Source organism: Ciona robusta, chromosome 12, assembly GCF_009617815.1.
Source record: "Ciona robusta chromosome 12, ASM961781v2".
Classification (NCBI taxonomy): domain Eukaryota; kingdom Metazoa; phylum Chordata; class Ascidiacea; order Phlebobranchia; family Cionidae; genus Ciona; species Ciona robusta.
The window spans coordinates 6,172,551-6,195,821 of record NC_143246.1 but is presented as its reverse complement, the minus strand read 5'-3'; the positions used below and the strand labels follow the sequence as shown (position 1 = coordinate 6,195,821).

At 37.3% G+C, this 23,271-nt stretch overlaps 1 protein-coding gene across 1 annotated transcript; it reads left to right on the top strand.

Moving 5' to 3' along the window:
• The first annotated feature begins 4,941 nt into the window (after positions 1-4,941).
• LOC149727223 (uncharacterized) lies at positions 4,942-22,789 on the top strand. The gene is made up of 9 exons (XM_089889857.1): positions 4,942-4,964; positions 17,016-17,750; positions 17,860-18,027; positions 18,433-18,608; positions 18,734-18,873; positions 19,092-19,326; positions 19,637-19,743; positions 19,904-20,091; positions 20,150-22,789. Exons 2-9 carry the CDS (start codon positions 17,103-17,105, stop codon positions 21,077-21,079), a joined length of 2,592 nt encoding a protein of 863 aa, XP_089745983.1. The 5' UTR covers positions 4,942-4,964; positions 17,016-17,102; the 3' UTR covers positions 21,080-22,789.
• The last annotated feature ends 482 nt before the right edge of the window (positions 22,790-23,271 follow it).

The following is a 23,271-nucleotide window of genomic DNA, read 5'->3' as shown; positions in this document are numbered from 1 at the left end:
TATTATATTTAAAATGATTCCATCTGTTAAGTTTGTGTATTCGATGACTTTAAATGGTTCTTCGCTGTCCAATACAGTGGTAATACTTTAAAATATAATCGTTATTGGCCCACAGCTCATCGAAATTTTCGTAATTCTTTTCGGCGCTTCTTTCATTTTCCCACTTGTGATGTATCAAATTAAAACCTTAATGGTCATAATCGCTACAATGACGTCATAATGGCTGGAAGCTAATAACGTCATAGTTCATTTCAGTCTGGTTTGTACCACGTGGTATATTGTCCGGTGTAATTCGGCTCTGGGAAACCCGTTGTAGCAACACCCGTAGCAGCAACAAATGAGACCAGCTTACTGATCTGTATAATGTTACGAATTGAGCCAAAGCTTCAACATGAATTTGTTAATTTAAAACCATATTAAAAATGGTTCAACGTGTGCATATACTTTCGTAAACAGTAGCCTATACTTGTTTTAAAATGAATGACTGTTATAAATCAATGCAACTTGTTTATCCTCACGTGGCGGACAATGATATTGGTAGGACGGGTGTTCTGTTTCGTACACCTCGTGCCCGCTTACCAGTTACCATATATAATTTTGTGTGTATTTTGTATACGTTAAATAATTAAAAAAAATCATTAGAGGCCACTGTTTTTTTACATATTATCTACAAATATAAATTCGGTACAGTTTCCAAAAATATATTAAATTTACACTGTTCCAAACGTGAAAGAAAAATAACGAAACCAATAAACGAACTAAGCTGTATTTGTAACCCTGCCTTCGGGAAAGCCCGTGTTTGATTAAAAACAATCACGAACGAAAAGTGCGGAGTGTTCATATCGCACGTAGTGGTATTTTACTACGAGCGCTAACGTGCGAATTCTGTCCTTTATTATGTTTTCGTTTCAATTTATTGAGCTATGTATAGAACAGCATACATCCGCGCATGTAAGTTAAGCATGCGAATGGAATTCCATATTTGCTTGTCAATTAACTTTAAACGCAATGCAGATATAGTTGATGGAGCTATATGACATATATAAAATTATATTTTTTCTCGTTTCATTTAGTAGTACACGCGACTTTAAAAAGAGTTAAATAACCGTATTCTCGAGACTTTAAAAAAGAGTTGTTAATTGTTAAAACACGATTAGAAAAAATAAAATATTGAGTGCCAACGATATCCATCTTACCCCACAGTACTTTATAACTTGCAAAAAAATGTTGACAATATTGCTACACCACTCGCCGCGAACGTGACACCTCTGTTCCGCTTGTTTTGATTCATAACAACATTTTCTCTTGATAATCTGCAATGACCTTTAAGAGTGGTCAGTCTTGTTCAGCTGTTTATAAGCAGAAGCGATAACGTGGTCTACGTGCGTCATTACGGCTTCTTTTAGAGCCAACAACACAAAATTTGCCAGGAAACTTTGCAAACAAATTTCAAAAGTGCACTAAAACCGATATCATGTTTCAAATGCCCTTTTTGTAAATTATTTACCGTTGATGTCTCGTTAGGAAAGTATTTATAAAGTATTTTCTTAGAACTGATCTTCTGATACAAAAATGAACGCAAACCAAACTTTCGTTCTTTTTCTTGTTGAATGCATCACTATATTACAAAAAATGTAAAACTTGTTCCAATTAAGATGTGTCAATAAGTTACATATTACGGTCGAATGCAACATCGTTATTTTTAATATCAGTATTTATACAGCTATAGTGGTGTGGAGTTGTCTTTCTTATTTGTCACAATCGGTGTAGGTATATGCGTGTATTTTCTTGCATTTACACACAGTAAAAGTGTATATCGTAATTATGTGGTTTGCTGTCACATATTCGACAGTGTATTGTAGATGACTTGTATTTTAAAATTTGTGTCCCAATTAAGCTGTATCGAATAAGTTTTTGTCGAGAGTACATTATAGCTGTATGTGTAAAGTAGAGTCGGCGCCCGGTTATGTACATGTTCACATATAATCCTTAATACGTATATGTATGAAACATTACCATGTACATCGTTATTGGACTTGTACTCGTTGTCGCTGCAATTCTAATACGCAGCATATGATACCCCTTGTATGCTTTATTATGCGTCGTCTATTATTCGGTTGTTGCGTTTGTCTCAACTATTACTTTGGGTTCTTGGAAGATTTTGTCCAAGAACTGGACTTTTATAAGTGTCTGCTGTTTTAGAGTGAAGTTGTTAAATAAATATAACGTTGGCTTTATAAGTATATAAGCAGCGTGTAAATGGCATCAGATGCTAATAGGGAACCACGCGTATAACATAAACGAACTTTTGTAATCTCTAAGTACATCTGCTGCATATTATAAAGCCATGTTCTTTAGAGTTGCAGCCCATGTAGTTGCAGCCCATGTAGTTGCAGCTTCGTATATCGACTCGTGGGCGCTGACAGTTTGACGCTTTTTGCTCTGACAGTCGGGTGTTTCCCTTCTCGCAACGTGACATATTTTTCACCGGTGTGTTTTCGCAAAAAAGCTTATACACAGAAACCCTTGATATGGTAGACAAGAAGCTAATGGTAGTCGTGCGGAAAAGGGGCGAAAATAGACGAAGATCAGCATTTTTGAAGATATTGGAACGGCTGTCAAGTGGTATTGCACGTCTCATAGGTTCCGAGGCGCAAAAGACGTTTCATGTCTTATCACGAACTACCGTAATTAAAGTTCCTACACGTATGTATCACGTAACAGTCGGTTTTGAAGACGTCACAGTAAGAAAAGTGTTCGCTGCATTTGTGAATGGAAGTTGTTTTTTGCTGAACTTAGGCAGAAAATTGGCCAAATAGTCACGTTTTAGGGTAAATATTTTGACTGTTTTTTTGTTGTTATCGCTTCGCATAAACGTGTTGTTCTCACGTCTTATTAAGAACCCGATAGGCAATATATAGGGTATGGTGGGGAAGACGGGGGACATTTTCATTCTTTTTCTCGTCCCAATCATTAATAAACGAAAAACATTAAAAAATTATAACATCGTACATCCTTACGACTTCCATAGACCGCTTAATTCTTTAATTCTTCGATCAGGATATTTGGATATTATGTGCTATTGGTGTCCCATCTTCCACCACCCTACTATATTTATATTTTGGCTATATGCCCCGTATCTGCGCATGCCAAACTCGATCTTTTTATAATAAATATATCTATTGCCCCATTAATTTAAATTTTCCCGATTTCGTATAGCGATAAATAGAATAGTTTTTCTTGAAACGTATTATTCTTTGTATTTTTTATAATAACTACGCTTTTCACGATTTTTCGGCGTAGAAATTAAAATTCCTCATATTCAGCACGTAAAAGGGATGGTTATGTCACGTGGTACACGATCGTGACGTAACACACCTTATACAATTGTCGTTGTGTGGTCATAATTTAATTGTCACGGGACAGATTACCATCTTTGCTATATATCGTGACTTGACAATGGCTAATTCTTAACGCTTTTTCTCGGGTTACATGTGTCGCTATAGGTATGTATAAATATACAGAACAAGCTACAGAAATTTAAAATACGCAAATACATCACGATTGCTGGGGAGAAATTGGCTTGTAAGCGACACAATAGTTCTTGTACGCAAAGAGTTATAAATGTACGCATTTTGGGTCTTATGTGTGTATACCCACATTCAAAATTGCACTGCTCTTCTGAATATGCAATTATGAATGCATGTTTGAATAAATGAACCAACAATGCATTTTTATCTTCACAAATAGAGGGGGTAACGACGGTCGTTATAACACGCGTGTTCTGTTTCACACACCCCGTATACCCGCTTACGATGTACCACGTACGCATTTATGGAAAATGCAAATATTTTTAAAAGTATGAAAAATATGTTTGATCTGCAAACGATGTACCTACTCGTATAGACTATATTGCGTTAAGTTACCCACTAACAGCATAAAATACACCATGCTAAAATTAACACCAACTTTGCATACATTTATGCGTTAACTAACTTTTCACACGGTAGTTTTTGGAGTTTCTCGGAACAGCAAATTGTCTCGATAAAATATGCTCAAAAGTTGGTATCAAATTTTGAGGGACGAAAATTTGAACGTAATTTGAATATGTTACTGCATTCTTTCCCAGCACGTAATTTTTGCAAGAAATTGCCCGAGATTTGCGGCCGGGATTTTGCGCTAAATATTCCCTAATGTCGTGGGATATTTTAGACAGCATTAAAACATGGCTGTTTTGCTTGCTATCTTTAAAATGACGGTGCACTTTCATGGTAAATCACCCGGTTAACTGCCGTGTCAATCTTGCCTCACATTTACATAAATCCAGTCTAATAAAAAACACGTAAAAACAATAAACAAAAACGGCTTCAGACTTAATTTAGAAGCATTTGTTCACGAGCATGAGGTTGCAATTAGCAGGGTTCATAATAAACAGGACTATTTATAAATTTGTTTGTTTTTTATCGGTTCGAGCTACAGTTAAGTTAAACGTTATATTAAAAACTCATTTTACACTCAATGCACTTAAATGCTTGTAAGTTCTGTTTTATCCGTAGTGTAACAAATCTAATAAGCAAGACCAAGCCAGTTACAAGCATTAGCAATTACGCTGCTAAGTCGCTAAAAACCTGAGAACGTTCAGCATAACTATATACAGTTGTGTTAAAACAGCAGTGCTGTCGTGTGCGTTTTAATCATTCTGCTTAGTATAACTGTTTGCCAATTCAGTCATTGTACTTTGATGTTCACTCGGTTTTGCATTGACCTACTTTACTAATAATCATTATAGAGTTTCCCAACCAACGTCCCGTCGGCCTGATTGCAACGCCGGTGCTTTTTATTTCTTGTTAAATTTGAGCGCTTTTTGTGCAGTACTGGTTTAGTTCTCGTTCCGCTGTTACTCTATATGTTGGCATGTAGTGAAACTGCTGACCGCTTCATTGTGAAAGAACGTCGCCAATTTGGTATGTAAGTGTTACTTTGTTTTTATTTATTATATAGTAGGGTGGGAGAGATGGGACACTTTTTTATTCTATTTTGCGTCCCATTTAAAAGTAAACAAAAAACATTCAAAGAGTTATAAAACCGTATCTTCACGGCTCTCGTAGAGCGTTGTTAATTGTTTAAAATACGATCAGGATATTATGATACTCTGTCCTAAAGGTTTCCCGTCTTCCCCACCCCACTGTACATCACCTTATCGTTGATTAAATTATAACTCCTAGGTAGAGGACGTCAGTGCCCACTAATATATCTCTAGTAGGCTGTAAGCAAAGTAAGAAATTGCGAGATAAAAAAAAAGAAAATATAATAGCGACAAAACGACAGCAGTCGTTCAACGTGCTCATATAGGCATGAAACCCAGGCGTATACCCAATGCCAACTATAAGAAATTATGAAAGTATGTTTTTGAGTAGGGCTTTAACAAAGCCATTTGTCAGTCTACTTTATCTATATACAAAATGCCCTTATATGTTTAAACGTGTTAACCAAATCCTCAATTCCTCAATAAAGTATCTCTTCTTCCGTTAGAAGATTAGTTTGTATTTTTCCGCTGTAATTAAACAAGTATGCCTGAACCACTGCCACACCTTTATGGAATATTCGTTGATGTTTAGTCCAGGTGTTGCAGATACTATTTCAAGATGTATGATTGTTGGTTATAAAACACGCGTTTATTAAACGTGACAAACTCATACCCGCAAATTTCCTCTGTTATCGGTAAACTAACTTCATAATTAACAGCGGTGAAATAACAAACCCTAGACTCCTAAAGTTTATGGAGCATTTGGTATTGGATTTTCTCGCTATCAAAACGTTTTTAAAATTTTCAGTTGAAATTCCTACGCCAATAAAATTACAAAACGCATTTAATTTTTTACTCAAACATCTATAACTGAAATTAGATCAAAATATAAATGGTATTTAACAAAGATTTATACGCTTTTACACTTTTAGTAAAGTATGGGTTGGGGTAAGATGGCTCATGCTTTCATTCTCTTTTATTGCCCCATGTGGTGTGCAGTAAAAATAGTATTTACGAAATTAGATAACCGTATCCGCATGCGCACACAAAATGAAGGCAGAAAACAAATTTATGAAATACCGACCCAATTTAACCGGAAAATTTGTAAAAAGTTGAGTACATTTCTCCCAATTTTTCCTAGAATTCGCCCGCTAGCAAAACGAGTGCAGTGCAGTCTAACGCAGCTCGGAACCGGAAACAATAATTGCGCCGCACCAGAACGACGCAAAAACGTCTAAACATTTTGCCGTCGTGACCTTTCGGCTGTTTAGAATAAAATTGCCGATAAAAGTTTGACATTTATCTGAAAACATAAGCAATGACGTGTGAGTAACCGAGTCAAGATTCTTTGTTACGTATTTAGAAGTCTTTTATTCAGCCAATGTGACGTCACAATACCGTCGTAATGGCCCCTTATTCAAAAATTTGTCAAAATTTACCTACAGCATCGCAAACAGTATATTATGATGTATTTGACTGTGGCCGTGTGGTCAAGATAATATGTGCTTTCATTGGCGATGAAACCTTAAAATTACAGCGAAGGGATTCAATATATCACGGCCCTTGACGAAATTCACGATTTACGGCGATGTACGAAGAAAAACATCACGATGTTTTGACGCAGCATCGAGTATTACGTCATAGATCGAGGTTATAAATCCAGCAGCGCGTTTTCTGAATTCTCGAAAACAAGATTTCGCTTCAAAAACACGTTGTGTATAAATCTCGCTGTTTGCCGGCAATTTAAACCCTATAGTATAGTGGCGTCAATTTAGGTTTTGTGTTATAGAGGCTAGTCACTATAATTGGCTTGGGTAAAAGGGGTAAATAGGGGCTATTTCGTGGTCGTTGGTTTGCTGGTATAATTATGGTTAGGGGTAATAAACCGCTGTTGTTGCAAGCTGCGTGTATATTTCTTAGTGTGCGCCGCAAAACTTTCTCTAATTAACAACAATAAATTATAGGGAATAAATGAGCAATTGTTATATGTTAAGTTGTAAAATGTAAGTTTTTAGAATTATAAATTGCTGCAAACTGGTATGAAGAATACAAATGTACCGTTGAGGCTGCACTAGTGTCGTATTAAACTGAAATATAAACATTATAATTTTCTGCCCATATACGGCTTACAACAGTATCTGGGCTATATGTGGTATTTCTTTTCTGTACATTTACTCATTTTCTTATTTTACCACCTGGTGGTTGGCAATTATGGGTGACGTCATCGAAATGACAAATCTTAACAATGACGTCATATACTAGCGCCTGACGTCATTACGCGGTCATAATTAACGGTGAGCTATTACCCGAAGAATTCGTTCCAGGTGTTGTTTACTGTAGTTGTAGTTGAGATACAAGTACGGCTATTGTGTTATCACGTATTGGTATCGCCGGAAATAATGTATGTATAGTACTGCGGGGGAAGTTGGGACACTTTCAGAACATAATATTAAAATATCCTGATCGTTTTAAACCATTACCAATGGTTTACGGAAGTCGTGAGGATACAGTTTTATAATTCTTTGAATGTTCTTTGTTTACTTCCAAATGGGACGAGAAAATAGAGTGAAAAGTTGTCCCATCTTCCCCCACCCTACTGTATAATTCTGTAGTGTCTTTGCAGCTTATGCTTGTTGTCGAGTAATTATAGTACTGTCGGATAAGATGGATATCGTAAGCCTATAAATAATATTCAATATTTCCTGATCGCGTTTTAAGAAATAACAACCGCTCTCTTTGGACTCGTGAGGATACGGTAATATGACTCAAATATTCTTTGTTTACTATACCAAACGGTATAAGGAAATAGAATTAATACGTGTCTTATCCCCGTCCTACTATATAGCGTTATGTCAGATTCTATGCAATATTTAAACGGTATTTGCATTTTGAATACTCTAATATAAAACAGCTTGTACAGCCAAATGTAGCACACTCGATATACAATAGCATCACGTGTGTTATGGTGTCGTATTGTTTGATCGCTTTGCATATTCAACTAAATGAAAATGAGGTGTCGTGTTAAAACATTAGCGTCGAAAGATACCAAAGCCTTTATTTCAATTACGAGTTCTGAGCTATAAACAGAAACAAATTGAAACTGCTGACTCTAGCATGTTACATGCATGCGTAATATAACACGGCGGAGCAGGCTATAGTTTATATGCAAACTCGTGTCCGAAAAGTCATCCGTTCGAGTTGTTATTTTATGATAACATGGGTTTGAGGAGTGACGAGGTAAATTTGCGAAGTCAACATCGCTTAGCTTGTATGTAAATCTAAAGTTCATATAACTTAGTGTTCTAGCTTTCGCTTGACGTATACGTAACCACAGCAGTTAGTCACCGCAGTTAAGCAGTAGCTTAAGATAAAACAATCAGTGTACGTGGCAAACGGCAAATTCGAGTAGCCTTCGGATGGTTCGGTTCTATATGTGTGTACGGATAAGTATAAGAGTATACGATAGGGAAGATGGATATCGTAAGCATTTAACATATCATTCTCATAATCGCTTTGTTTTCACAAGTAACAACGCTCTTTCATCAGATTCGTGAGGATATCATTATATTTCCCTAAATATTTTTTGTTTACTATCAAATGGAGCGATACAAGAGAATGGAAACATTATGCCAACCTATGATATATTTTAATGCTCTATTTCTCAATATGTGTATTCTGTAACCATAAAAGTCCTAATTAATGTTAATTTCAAGATGTTAATAGTTATATTTATAATATTATTATCATTTTTGTAATATAAATGCTTTCGTTGACATTTGTACCGCATATCTGTCACGCGCCGCCCAACTGGATACGTCAGATCGCTTCGTCGTATATTATACAAGGCCAATCGGTCACAAAGTCATCTTATGGTAACTTGTAACGGGCACAAGGAAAATAAAAAACAAAACGTCTGTGTCATAACGACTGCGCCACGCGAGAAGAAATAATTTACATTCATCCTTCCTAAATTCGCCACTTATTAATGTAGAGTAGGGTGGGGGAAGATGGGTCACCTTTTTATTCTTTTTTCTTGTCCCATTTGATAGTAAACAAAAAACATTCAAAGAATTGTAAACCGTATCCTTACAACTCCCATTTACCGTTGTTAAATTTTTAAAACACGATCAGGTTATTTGGACATTTAATGCTATAAAAGTGTCCCATCTTCCCCCACTCTACTATATTATTTATTTTTCTTTACTTGTATATAGTTTGCAGTATTTTCACTTATTCTATAATGTAGTTTAAAAGCTAGATCGCTGCATCCTGCATGTGCCGGTCTGATGATGTCTGTATGGGAATATTATAATTGTTTAAAAAACGAAAATTAAATAAAAACTGAAGAAAAAAATTACAAAACAAGAATACTCAAATAACAAAGATAAAACTACCAAATTAAATTTTAAAAAATCTATGGAAATATTTGCTCTGAATTTAATTTAAAAAAAACATTATTTTTACGCCGGTGGTTTGTCCTTCCGGATTTGTTCGCCATATTTTAATTGTGTCTTCAAAATGGAAGAAAAGATTCAGATCTGAATAATGAGAAACGAATGCACGCGTTGCAACCAACGTGCTAGGAATTTCAATTAAAGTTTATTTTTAGATGGCGTGCTACTTTATCTCATGATAAGATCAAATACAAAGATTTCTACATTTTTTAATTATCAAAAAATGCGACAGACATCGCTCCCTGGTTAGCGCTTGGCAGAAGGTCGCAGGTTAGGGAGTTCCCCATGATAACATCGCCAATATAATCATTGAGCAAACAACTTTAAGCAAACTTCAAAATTACGTAGAACAATTTGCTTTGCGGCGTACCGACCTTTTATAATTTGAATGTCAAAATAGCATTTAGAGGTCGCAGGTATGCAATACATTATACTTGTTTTCTCTTATATATGGCAAATTACGTCATCCCATAGAACGCATTTCCGTAGCTTATTGTAGCTTTCAATATCCAGGCAGGTTATTTGGATCCTCTGGATCTTGCCTGTTACTTAAATTTAAAACCCCCTTATTTTACCCATGTGCACTTAACTTTTTAAACAGCTATTGTTAATCAATACAAATTTTGCAGCATACGAGTAGTATTATTGCCACATGTTTGTGAAATCAATCTTGTAAAAGAACAAACAATAAGACGTATATGAATGAATGAATGGATGGATGGATGAATGAATGGATGAATGAATGAATGAATAAATGAATGAATGAATGAATGAATGAATGGATGGATGGATGAATGAATGAATGGATGAATGAATGAATGAATGAATGAATGAATGAATGAATGAATGAAGGAATGAATGAATGAATGAATGAATGAAAATGAATGAATGAATAAATGAATGAATGAATTCGTATATAACAGTGTTACATACTCGTTATCGACATAAATACGCTTGTTCGACATAGGGCACATACTCTTTTGACAGAAAAGCTTATTTGATCAATACGTTTGCCTAATGCTAATAAGGCCTCTGTGTGTTTTCGTGGCTGCTTCATACACTTTATTTCTTCGGGTACAAGTCCACTTATCATAAGTATGTTTTAGCTGACAAAGTCAAGTTAATATCAAATGACTGTAAATACTCAATCATAAGCACGAGGGCAAACATGAATTACCATATAAGTTGGACTTAATAAACCCCACCTTTATTAAAAGCATTCTCAAATTTGTATTTCACATCAGGTTTTCAGGGCGTGTTTGAATATAATTTACATTTTCGATCGTATAGCAGTGCTTAGGTTACGTGTGTATACAGCATAAAATTTAACTGCAAGCGTTGTATTAAAATAGCAGCGGTTTTATACTCTCTATAACCGATTTATCAAAACGGCCAATCATAAAAAATATCAAGAGTCGAAATGGTTGAATGTGGAACAGTTTAAACGCGGTTATTTTTTTTAAGTTCAGTGTTTTTAGTATGCGAGGTATTGGTTTTATTGATCGCCTTGCCTAAATTTTGAACCCATAACCTTCATGTTTAGACCAACGAAATCTTATTGGCTTTGAATTACGTTCGCTATACAATTAACATATATATAACAAAACAGATGAAATATTTTATATTTAAATTAAAATTCAATATTTATATGTAGAAGAAATATGAAACCGTATCCTCACGACTTCCATAGACCGTTGTTAAATGTTTAAAACACGATCAGGATATGTGAATGTTATGTGCTAAAGGTGTCCCATCTTACCCCACAATATTATACATATAACAAAACAGCTTAAATATTTAAATACTTAAATCCAAATTCAAATGCTATATTTATATGACTTTAGACTACGTGCAATGCGCGCGTAGAAGGCGTAAACCAATATCGTCGGTATGCGCCTTTTATAAAGCTGAATAAGAAAACCTCCCGGACGAGTGAGAAAAGGCTCCATTGATATATTTAAATTCAAATGCTATTCATACATCAGGAATTCACTACGCGTGGTATAGAAAAGGAATATCGTAATATGTTGCTATGTGAATTCAATACATCCAACGTGCTTTCATTATCTAAGTTTGTCCCATGTTTGTTTAGAAACGAAGAACGTGTCACATTTCCTTTTTTTGTGTCTTTGAATAGCGTTAAACAAAAGCAGATTTTTTTCTTTTATTAGCGTTCTATAAATATAACTCCGTCGAATTAATATAAGCGTGGGCAGGGCGTCCATTTTTATTTAAATATTTACTCAGTATTCTAACTGTCTTATAGCGCAGAAGTTTTAAAAGTAAGTACGATTCGATTTGCATTTGCAATGTTTTCTCTAGTGTTTTACAGGCTTGGCTAGGCCTTGAACATGCTACCTCGTTGAAACAAAACATTTAAAATCACGTCTGCGCTTAATTATAAAACACTATGTATGAGTAATCATACGTAACCCCATATATAAAATCATGCCAGCCAAGGCAATTTTCTTACGGGTTTTAATATTTTAGGTCGTTTTAAACAAACAGTGTATTTGTGGTGCATTTTGCAGAAACGCATTTTTCTCAATCGGGTTTTTAAAAATAGCCGTCTTTTCGACACTCTGGGTTCCTGTCCAAAACGTGAAATGCCAACTGCATACTCGAACAGTTGAAACTGAATCGTCAACCGCACCATACACCGCATGTGTTTACGTTTATTCGCACCATGAACAAACCCTTTTAAAAACGGTAGGATTTATTTTTTTGGAAAAATCATACATCAGTTTAAGCTAAAACAATTAATAGTCTGAGAATTCGGACAGGTTAAGTATATGCTAATGTTTGTATGAACACGATGGTGCCATATAGCCTAATATGGTCAAAATAGTAACATTTTCCAGCGTAATTATATTTTCTGTTTTGATTTCCGAAATCAACATTCCGTCGCTGATTCTAAGAATATACAACCCCTCGCGACCATTGTGACGTCATAATTACAGGCGTTTACTTCCGGCGTGTAAGACACGCGCAACATCACTTGTTTCAATTATGACGTCATAATAAAACCGCATAATTGCTACAAGTAACTATTAATAAGTTTACTTTTTTTATGTAGAGTTTTTGCAGCTATTTAATTCAAAACAAAGTACTACATAATTAGAAGAAAAATGTGCGTAAAGATTTCCGCATGACAATAGTTTTTTAAAGTAATTAAAGTCAAAATCTGCAACTAATTAAACCTAAATTCAAACCGGAGAAATCGTATTTACTTAGACGAAAATTGTAGGTTTATTTTTTGTTTTCTTAACCCGTTTGGACCTATGTATTCACTCGTAGGCTGCAGCTCTAATTGGAACAAACAATCAGATATTTCTCGTTGAAATACACGATTTCGTCGCCGTTGCGATTTTATCTCACTAACGACGAATAGGACGACGGATGACAAATCCGCAATCGTCTCCGTCAAGTCGAAATAACGGTCTTCTATGACGTCATAATCACACGACGCGGTAGCCTTCGATCGTGGACTCGACTTAACTCTCCGCTGGATTAAAATCGCGTCACGTTTGGGTTCTCGAACACGGTAGAGCGTCTCGATCCGTCTTTTCTCACCAACCAGCAGTCACGACTTTCTAGTGGAATTTGTTACGTAATCACGCCCGCCAGATGGCGCTGAGCGCTCTGACCCCCGGGCTGCTGAAATGACACGAAATTAAGTAGAAACCTTTCCTTCACCAAGTTTTAAATTAGATATAAACGTTTTTGACGCGAACTTTGCTTTGTTCGCACGATTTTCCTGTCTTGTTGACAGAAATAATAAAAAGGAGTTCTCACGAATTTAAAACAGCGTTTTTTTTCTTTTTCAAACGACCTAAAATCAATAGAATGATTTATATTGTGATTTCATACCGACAGGCGTAAGAACTGGCAGTCGAACTGTTTCTCTTTCGATGCGTCGTTTTGCGCCAGCACTTTCGTTGCCGACGGCGTTTTAATGCAACGAGTGTTACGTCACAAGCAGCTTAGTTCTCTTATAAAACTATTGGTTGTTGAAATACTTCTTGCTCTGTTTTCGTCACTGCGGCACCGTTTATTGCCGCATAGTGAAGATACCACACGCCGTGACGTCACTCCATCTCGTATTATTACGTCACAGTAGAGGCTTTATGGCGAAAACGCCTTAAACTCGCGTGTGCCGGAGTTATTATACTGTAGAATCGTAGGCTTTAATTCGACAGCCAATTAAAATGGAGGCTGTGTAATGAGATGTTAGCATATACACCGCGAGTGTGCTGTATAATTAAGAAAGCCAGTAGACAAAGTATTCTCAGACTAAAAGCTCATGTCTGTAAAGGTGCATAGGCTTTAAAATCGACCGTGCGCGAGAAAATTTGGTAAACACCTGTAAATTATATGGGTTATTGTTGTAGAATATCGAAATATTGTTGGTTGTTTGCTTTTCAAACTGTAAGGTTACTGTGTTCGTCTGCCAAGTAATATTATATAATGTTGTGGGTAAGTTCCTGAAATATGCTGGTGTCAGTTGGTTAGCGGTATGGAGGTCTTGTTTTGTGGAATTCAATGGAAAAAGCGGAAAATTCCGCGGATTATTATGGTGCTGCCTACACTTTACCAAGTTGCTTATGTTTCTCGCTATCTCCAATCGAAAACATGCCTCGGGCCAAGATGGCCGTGCCAAGGGAAAAACGGGCGTTTTTTATCTAAATACCGCTCGGCTTATCCACCGATCTAGCGCTGTTTAATTGTTAAAAGCGTGAGGCGATTGTTTAATGTGAAGCGGGTTTAGTGTACCTCGTGACGTCATCGCAGCGGGTCACCCAACATTTCTGAGAAATGGCAGTGACAGTGAATCATTTCGCTAAAAAAATTTGTTCGAGTGTGTAAGCTGTTCGCGTCGTACATGGTACCAGTGAAAACACACGACATACAAGACTGCTCTCTGTCGTTATAGGTGAACACCTGGTTCAGATTTCGCAACCGAATATATAGCGCAGCTGAAGACTTATTTACTTTATCGCAACATTGTTTTTTTTGTCTAAAATTATAACATAGGTAGGTTGAAGGTTATACGTTACTTTTCAGGCTTTGGGCTATTTATTACTACAGGCTACAGGTCATTCGATACATTTCATTGCCTATCATATATAGTAGGGTGAAGATGGAAAATGTTTTCATTCTGTTCGGTTGCGCCCTGTAATCTGAATATAAGATATTATGCTAACAGCATTCCATCTTGCCCCACAGTACTATATAGTTAGTTACGTACGCCTACCAATTTGCAAAAAAAGGCTATTTCAAGATTATTTCAACACATTCCTAATAAATGAAAATGTATGTTGAGGTTATATTTAGTGAGGCTTTAGCATAAGAGGCCAGTTAAGTACTTTTTCTGTCGAGATGGGCCAACTGCCCAAGTAACGTACACATATCACAACCTACGATCATGTTTTAGTTTTAATTTAGAATGCCAGAAATTTAATTAGAAACACTATGAACTAATGACAAATCACGATGCTGCGGAAATTTCCATTCAGGCTTTCAAGAAACGCTAAAAACTGCGGCGTGACTGTTGTTATAGAGAGCGGAAACACGAAAAGAGATCCTGATCTGTTGCTTAGGCGACAAAAAGTACTGCATTTAGTTTTTTGTAATCACATCGTAACATACATGTCGTCGTAGTGGCTGAAAAGATAGTTAATTATAGTGCTTGTTCCTCGACGTATTACGAATTGATAATTACAAGTGTAATGTCCTACTAAAAACACGATTTTCTCGTAGCCGTGGCTTTCAAGGTCGAGTCTTACCCGATTGTTTATTTTATCCGATGTTCGCCTTTCAAATAGGAGGGTTTGGTGTCTGACGAGCAGCACGGAATGACGATTTTGTCCGCTCCGATACACGTTGAGATAGCCACAAGCGAATTAGGCAGTTCTGATTCACGTTCTGCTCTCTCCTTCTTTCTTTTATGCGCCGAACGGCAAAACGTTTTACTTATTTCAGTTGAAGAAGGCATAGCTATGAGCTGGTTCATTCAGTTCATTCAGTGCTTTGGCAGTCACGCAGTGTGCATTGGCCTATAGCTGATTTTACAGCAGTTATTATTGCACTAGATAGTTCGGTGTGTACACACAAGGGTTTATAATATTTGAGCGCGTTTAAATATCTTTAATTTTTAGCGAGTTTTGTTTTAGACAGAACCTTTAGCAACGCAAGGCGATTGGTTTTAGTTGTTTTATTGTATTTAATGTTTGCCTAAACAAAATAAATTTTATATTACCGTGTTTACATGTGTTTTTAACCGAATCGAATAGACTTGTTACATAAGGAACGAAAGAACAGGGAACAACAGAACGTTACTAATATGCAAATGAGGCAGTTCGCCGTTACCTCACAAAGAAAGTAGTCACGAGAAAACGGAACGACCTTGCGCCAAGCCTGAAAAAGAGAACCCAGCAATTTGTGCTCTGTTTTATATTTATTTGGATCGTTAGGTTTTCGCAATAGTGGCGAAATAACAGGCATATTCGGTCGCTAAATACTGGTTTTGAAATCTGATGACTCATTCGTCTGTTTAATGACGACATTTCGATGACTGTACATTTAACTTTGTTGTTTGTGAACATTTTCATTCAGTAATGTCGCCGTAGTTCTAGTCATCTAGTCGGTGTTGCCAGTCATTTTAACCTGTATCTAAAACAAACATATGATGTAACAGTTCAGTTTCAAGGTACCAGTGCCAGTGTACATAATGAATTTATTAAATTAGTTTGAGTATAAATAATATGTTAGGAAATAAATTATTTTGTGTTCGATTAGTTTAATTTTAACTGTGTTTTTAGTGTATTAAGTAAAAACTGTAAAATATTATGCCTGTTGTGGTGTAATCTCAATTTAAAATCACGCTGAGAATTATTGGCGTGGGTATTTATTACATCCTGTGTCAGGGTTTTATATTAAATTCACATTTGCATATATCTAACATCAAATTAGCGTTCTGACAGCGCTAAATTTACACATGCTTTTGCGAAACTGCCGCATGACTGGATGAGTCAACCTTTAATCTAGTGAGAACAGAGACTTAACAGTCTAGTATTTCCCATAGGCTTATGATTCATGATTAAAAGCATACAAAGTATTACGGCTAAAAAATACCCAGATTTGTAAGCTTCCATCGGTAGTTAAACTGTTAAACCGGTGTACATGCTCTGTTATTTTACCAGTTTACAGAACCATAGCTTAAATCTAGCCATTATTGTGTTATTGTTCAAATTATAACAATAGACAGATCTAACTATTGACAACTGATATCAAAGTGACAGCCCTGTAATATTTTCTATGGGTAAGCATCATTCTTTTGAACTATTGCAGTATGGCAATCTATCTGGATTTGAAGGCGATATCCTGAGACTGACATGTAATAATGTGTAACGTGGAATCTCATTTGCATTGTAGTTACGTAGTATTGGCACAGCATAAACATTAGCGACGCTGTCTAACGTAACAAATCAATGAAAATTCATTCTAAAAAGCTAATAAATACTTATTTTATGCAGCTATATTCAATGATGGGCTATAAATAGGTATATCTTTTTTTTGCTACCAAAAGGGATGCTATATTTCAGTGTTTGGACTTTAAGGAAATGGATATAAATCGACCAATTTCAAAAGACTCCAGTTCTATGCAAAACCCGGCATCTGTTGACAATTCTGTCTCTCCTAATCTGCTGGATAAGCGAAAGCACAATCCAGACAGTGGATACTATAGCTGCAGTAATATTGAGGAATCAAGTAACTTTAACGACATGCCAAAAGAAGTGGATTCACTTAACGCCAAACAAATGGGCAGATACAACCACCAGCCAGTAAGCTGCATCTCCCAGCTAAACGGACATAACACCAACCCACACATTGGTGGTGTTTACACAAGCAATGGCTTCCCTTGCCTAGCCAGTAATAATTTGGTGGATACTAATGGCAACCACATCAGCAGGCATGGTTTAAAAGCCTCGCCTAATGACAATCACTCGGGCCATATTGCAGAGAACATACAGCAAGATAATAATCGTAAAACATGCCCCACTTGCTCTTCTATGTGCGTGACTGAAAACTCAATTGTAAATTCCGGCTCTGGTGGTCGATTATCGTTTACTAAAGGCATTATCCCAACCACAGCTATGACATCACAAAGTAACAATCTATCAAGGTCAAAAGAAAAAGTAGACGCTGCGGCGCAGGACCTCGCGATTAAGATTGAATTTTGTTTGAAATTTGGTTACACCATCAACCAGGTAAACAATAACACAGCTTAGCGTGTTCTACCATATTACTATATATACACACGGTGTAGAACAGTACCTTTACTGTAATTTTCCACTTAATATCTCTATTTTACTCCAGATACGATCTGCACTTTCGAAGTTATCCTACAAAGCTACTAAAAATGACATTCTTGCCGAACTTTTTAATTTCTCCACAACTGGTGGCCACATAGCACACGGCCACGCCTCACTACCAACGCCCATAAATGTGGAAACAAAATTCCATTCAATAGACAAAGACACGCAGGTATTTTTATTACCATAAACAAGGGACCAGGGTGTAGCCTGTTTTATTAAGGAAGGTCATTCATATATATTTGTCTTGTGTTGTTATTAATAGTTTTCCATATAAATCAGCTGTTATGCTTTTAATTAAATGTTAAAGTTCATAATAAGAAGAGATTATAAATTGTTACCTATGTACCTCTTACCTACGGTCATTGCTTAAACCAAAAAATAACAATATTTGAACAAATATTTTTGTAATTTTAACCTTTTGAACAAAATATTAAATTTAAAAACAAACTTAAATGTTTTTTACACTTAAAATTGCTCCTGAAACTAAATTCAGAATAACCCATTTGTAAACTTTTTTATTTATACATACATACATATATATATCAGAAAAATAACTGATGTCTTTTCTATCCAGAATTTAAATATCCAGCCCGGTGATTTAGTAAGCCATGGTATATCCACTTCCCAGTCAATGTTACAATGCCGTGGCCCATCAACTCTCGAACATGATTCAAAAACGACGAAGGAAGCAGAGGATGATAGTCAGAACCTACGACCGATTGTAATTGACGGAAGTAATGTTGCCATGAGGTGAGCCATTTATAATAATTCTCGCTATCATGTCAACTTTCGCTTCCTATGGATTGATAGAGAGTGAACAATAATGGTATTGTACGTTGCGCTTGTACTTATTCCCCTGCCATTTGTCATTCCAGCCATGGAAACAAGCAATACTTTTCGTGCAAAGGTATCGCCATTGCAGTGGACCATTTCCGTATGAGGAATCACCGGGACATAACTGTATTTGTACCAACCTACAGAAAAGAGTCGTCACGCCCAGACGCTCCTATACGAGGTCAGTTTCACGAAAAATACCCAAGCTCTGTATTGTTCTGTTGTTGACCAAACTGTTCAAACAAACTCTGTAATCTCGATTATGAAAGACTGTAGTATTGATTTTGGTACATTCCCTTTGGCAATGCTATGCTTTCACAAAGGCTCATTTCATACTCTTATTTTTATTAAGAAGAACCTTTCAGTTTTTGTAAATTTTCAAATGTTTTACAATTTCAGATCGAGAAATCTTAGAGAAATTAGAACAAGAACGCATTTTGGTTTACACCCCTTCAAGATCTATTAATGGAAAACGAGTGACTTGTTATGACGACCGATTTATACTAAAGCTGGCCCAAGAAACAGATGGGATTATAGTAAGCAACGATAACTTTCGGGACTTGCAGAACGAAAAACCTGAATGGAAAGAATTGATTGAAAAGCGCTTACTCATGTATTCCTTTGTTAACGACCGGTGAGTGAACTGACGTAATGATGTTACTTTAGTTTAACTATGTAATATCACAATTTCGAATCATGATTGCTCTAATGGCTTGTAAAGGAAGCTTAATTATGCTTAATATTCTTATATGAGTTTACTTAGTTAGGAAGTTTAGGTGTAAGTATATGGTATGTCGTAATTACCCAGAGGTGTCTTGAATGTCATGAGTTTAATTTAGTTGTAACTGGTGCCTGGTGAAGTCAGTTTAATTTTAGAATATGAATTTCATTAAGAAATCTAATTTGTGAGACTCATATTGAACTAAGTGTCGTCAATTTAACAGCTTCATGCCGCCCGATGACCCACTTGGGAGAAATGGCCCAAGCATTGATAACTTCCTTCGCAAAAGGCCAGCTTCGGAAGAACAGAGCAAACCACAATGCCCTTACGGTTGGTTTTTAAAATTTTTTTGCTCGGATTTTTTTTTTGTCTAAAACTTTGTCTTATTTTTTTGTACAAATTTTTTAAATTTTTTTGCTCAAAACTTTGTCTTTTTTTGCCCCGAATTTTTTTAAATTTCAAAACGTTAAACACAATACCAATTATACAGGAAAGAAATGCACGTACGGCAAGAAGTGCAAATACTTCCACCCAGAGTGTGCCTACTCGCACAAGTCAGTTACGGACCGGTTAAAAGAAAAAACAGAACGACGATTAAAGGCATCAAACGTCGCGCATTCATTAGCAGAAGAAATAATGAATAGTGACCGACCAAAATCAAACCCAGAAGACCGACAGGTAATTTGGATAATATGACAATTTCAAACTTATACTGAATCTCATGTTTTTAATAAAGGTCAATGAAAAAGAGATTGGTGAATACGAAGTAAACCAATCTGAGCAAACCAGACACAGTTACTCACAACCGAACATTGGTGAAATACCGGAAGCTATTTCGAAGTCTTCGAGTTGTGTTGTATATCCAGCCACAATTGACTCGGTTACCGAACAGCTTCAAAAAGTGGTTTCAATATCCAACACTTCACCAAGCCACCTACCAAGCATGCCAAGCACACCGAACTATTCTCCTGTTGTGTCCCAACCACCCCCTAATCAATCACCCATGTATGTACAACACCCAGGCTCCTGTGGTGCACTCGACGCCAGGAATACCAGGCTACAACAGACCATTGTACAGAACAGTAGCCCTGCTGCTTTCCAAGGCTTTGACAGCAGTGGAGGCCACCAAGTATTATACAACATCCCTAACCAGTACCAACAAATCGGTCATCCTTTTATTCAATACCACCCTGTTTCCTACCATGACATGCACTACCCACCCCACCAGAGGGTAATGTACCCCCCCTACCATAATGTACGGATGCCCCAAAACATAATGCCACAGCCTGTGTACGTGGGTTCAAACCATGGCTCTGATGGTTCTTCCTTCTCACGCTCGTACCCCTTCATACCATCCACAGAGAACGGTATGATTCCACATATTCCGCGTCCTGCTAATTCCTCTCATACCGACACTGACCCCAAAACCTACCCCCCTCGAACATCAAGAAGGGCCTACTCCTCTCCCCACCCCCACCCCCCAGACGTTGGCCACCGTCAACATGCCAGCTACCCACTTGACAGCCCACAGAACCACAGACACGACTTGTTTAAAAACCTCTGCGGACTTTTCCCTCGAGTTACAGTGGAAAAAATCATGAACTGCAACCCAAGCGTGTGTGATCCGAAATCCCTAATTAAGATGTGCTTGGCGGAAAGCAGCTAGGAAAGTAGCAAAGAGCAACAACGCTCTGGTGCTACGTCAAACTACAATACCCATCAACCAGTGTTAACCGACAAGGGGACATGGAGCCTCGTTCTCAAAAATCTGAGCGTTGTTTCTCTCCTAACGCACTTTTCGACGCGCGCAACCCCCTTTTACACATCCCATGAAATCCGCTGAAGGATCGCTTAAGGGCGCAGGAACACACCAAATTTCTCCGAACGCACACACGCACGTCTTGCGAACCGTATCGTAATGGATGCCAAGACGCGAGTACTTGGTATAGCGACGCCGAAGACGGAACTAGCGCTTCCCATTTCGACCGAAGCCTTCAATACGCTGATACTACCTTGGAAGATCTTACAGTAGGACGAATTAAAGAACTTATCGACCACACCACCAGCGCCCGAGGCTAGCGTTCTTGTCAGCGCCTACATGTGCCCACCACACTAACATACCTTCCCACGAATATGCTGTCCACTGGTGCATTTATCTTCCGCGACGAAAACTTGTTTATTGATTCTTTCCCAATTCTCCGGTTTCGCTGCGTATCGTGACCGCCATTACCCGGGATGTTGACGTCATAAAATGAGCCAACGGTTCGTAGCGTTTTCGGGTCTCGCTTTGGCTTCCTTTGCACGTAGGTGATGTTATATCGCCGTGACGACACAACACGACCATGTAGTCGGGAAACGGCAACAAGCCACGGCGGACGCTTACAGGAAACACGAGCGCTACTGTGGACACGCAAACTAAACAGTAAAAATCGCCGTTAAAGTTGTAGCGCATGTAACAAAGCTGTGGTTTCACAGCGAGAACTCAAGATTTCGCTCTGTTGCGTCTTTCGTGCGGTCGCCCGCGCCTATATATACGTCATAATGTCGAGTGATAGTGCAGCAGACGGTCGTGTTCGTTGGTCCTCGAAGTGGAAACACGCTTTGGTACTGTCGTGAGTGGAGTTAGAAAATGCAGCGCAAAATTCCCCGCTATAAACAAGCGCCACGCTCGAAAACAAATTTTCCGGGCCGGGTTTTCTTACAAAAGAACATGTGCATCGATCGGAATTTCAAGCTTTTTCGTATCTCGCTTTTCGTCAATACGCACTGCGTCAGTTTGGGAACCGAAAACCGGTGTTTTTGCGGCCCAGGCAGACGAAACGCTATCATGTGTCTGCGCACACAATGCCCTTTTTAGCCGTCACAAGAGCACGATTGAAAAATCACATGACATGCGTGAATGGGTTGTCGTGTATGGTATCTTATACAGCAAATGACTAGTATACCGTAGTCGGGCCTTTTTTGCATAAAAGCGATATTTTCTTTGGCCCGAAGAGTCAAAATACAAGAGAAACTTTTCGTTCTCACCTTCAGTATAAAGTACCGCGTACTTTCCCTAATCTTGTTGCCTGTTACGCAACCTATATCAGACGTACATTGGTTTTTGCAATGTCTTATGTATATACCCTTCCCATCATCTTTATGTTGATACTGTGTTCTTGTAATCCCTGGTGCGAAAATATCTCCTGACTTTAAAATGCGCGTAAATGACGAATCGACTTTAATTATTAAGCTATATATCGTCAGCAAGTCCTAAATAGCAATTGTAGTGTTGTAGCTCGGTCTACTATTATTTCTTGTTTCGTTCTTGTTTCAATTTTGTGTTTATTATTTTGTCCCTTTTACCTGCGAATACAGCACTTTATGAATTACTGTACACTCGTGTGTTACATCATATTAGGAAACAATGGCAGGGGAAAACCCGCTTTTCCTACGCACATTCGACTGTTTTGTCAGGCTTCCGTTACGTCACAGGTAACCTAAATTTATTCGAATCCGGAAACTCCGGAACAAAACTTTAGTGCCTCACAGAGTAGTTTAATTTCAAGTGCATCATTCCTGGACGGCTTACGCTGTAGTAAAACGCTGTACTTATAAGTGTGGACAAAATATTGAGTTAAAATCGAGATTGGGTAGTTTATAAACATAGATTTTTCGCGAAAACCTTTCAATATTCAAGTTGATCCATTTTTATCGGGTTGTAAATGTCAGTTGTTTCTCTGACAATGGCTGTCTTTTCCAACAGTTGACTTTTGGTTTTAATTATGTGGTTCTGTTCGCTTGTAATTTAATGCCACAAGGCAACCGAAATGTTGATTAAACGATTCTTATCTAGACGTAAAACTCGTATAGCACTAT

Bases quoted from the DNA above. Each gene is read 5' to 3' on its own strand.
- LOC149727223 (XM_089889857.1), top strand. From the start codon at position 17,103: ATGGATATAAATCGACCAATTTCAAAAGACTCCAGTTCTATGCAAAAC. The intron at 17,751-17,859 runs GTAAACAATAAC...ATTTTACTCCAG, and splicing joins TTGGTTACACCATCAACCAG to ATACGATCTGCACTTTCGAA. The intron at 19,744-19,903 runs GTTGGTTTTTAA...CCAATTATACAG, and splicing joins CAAACCACAATGCCCTTACG to GAAAGAAATGCACGTACGGC.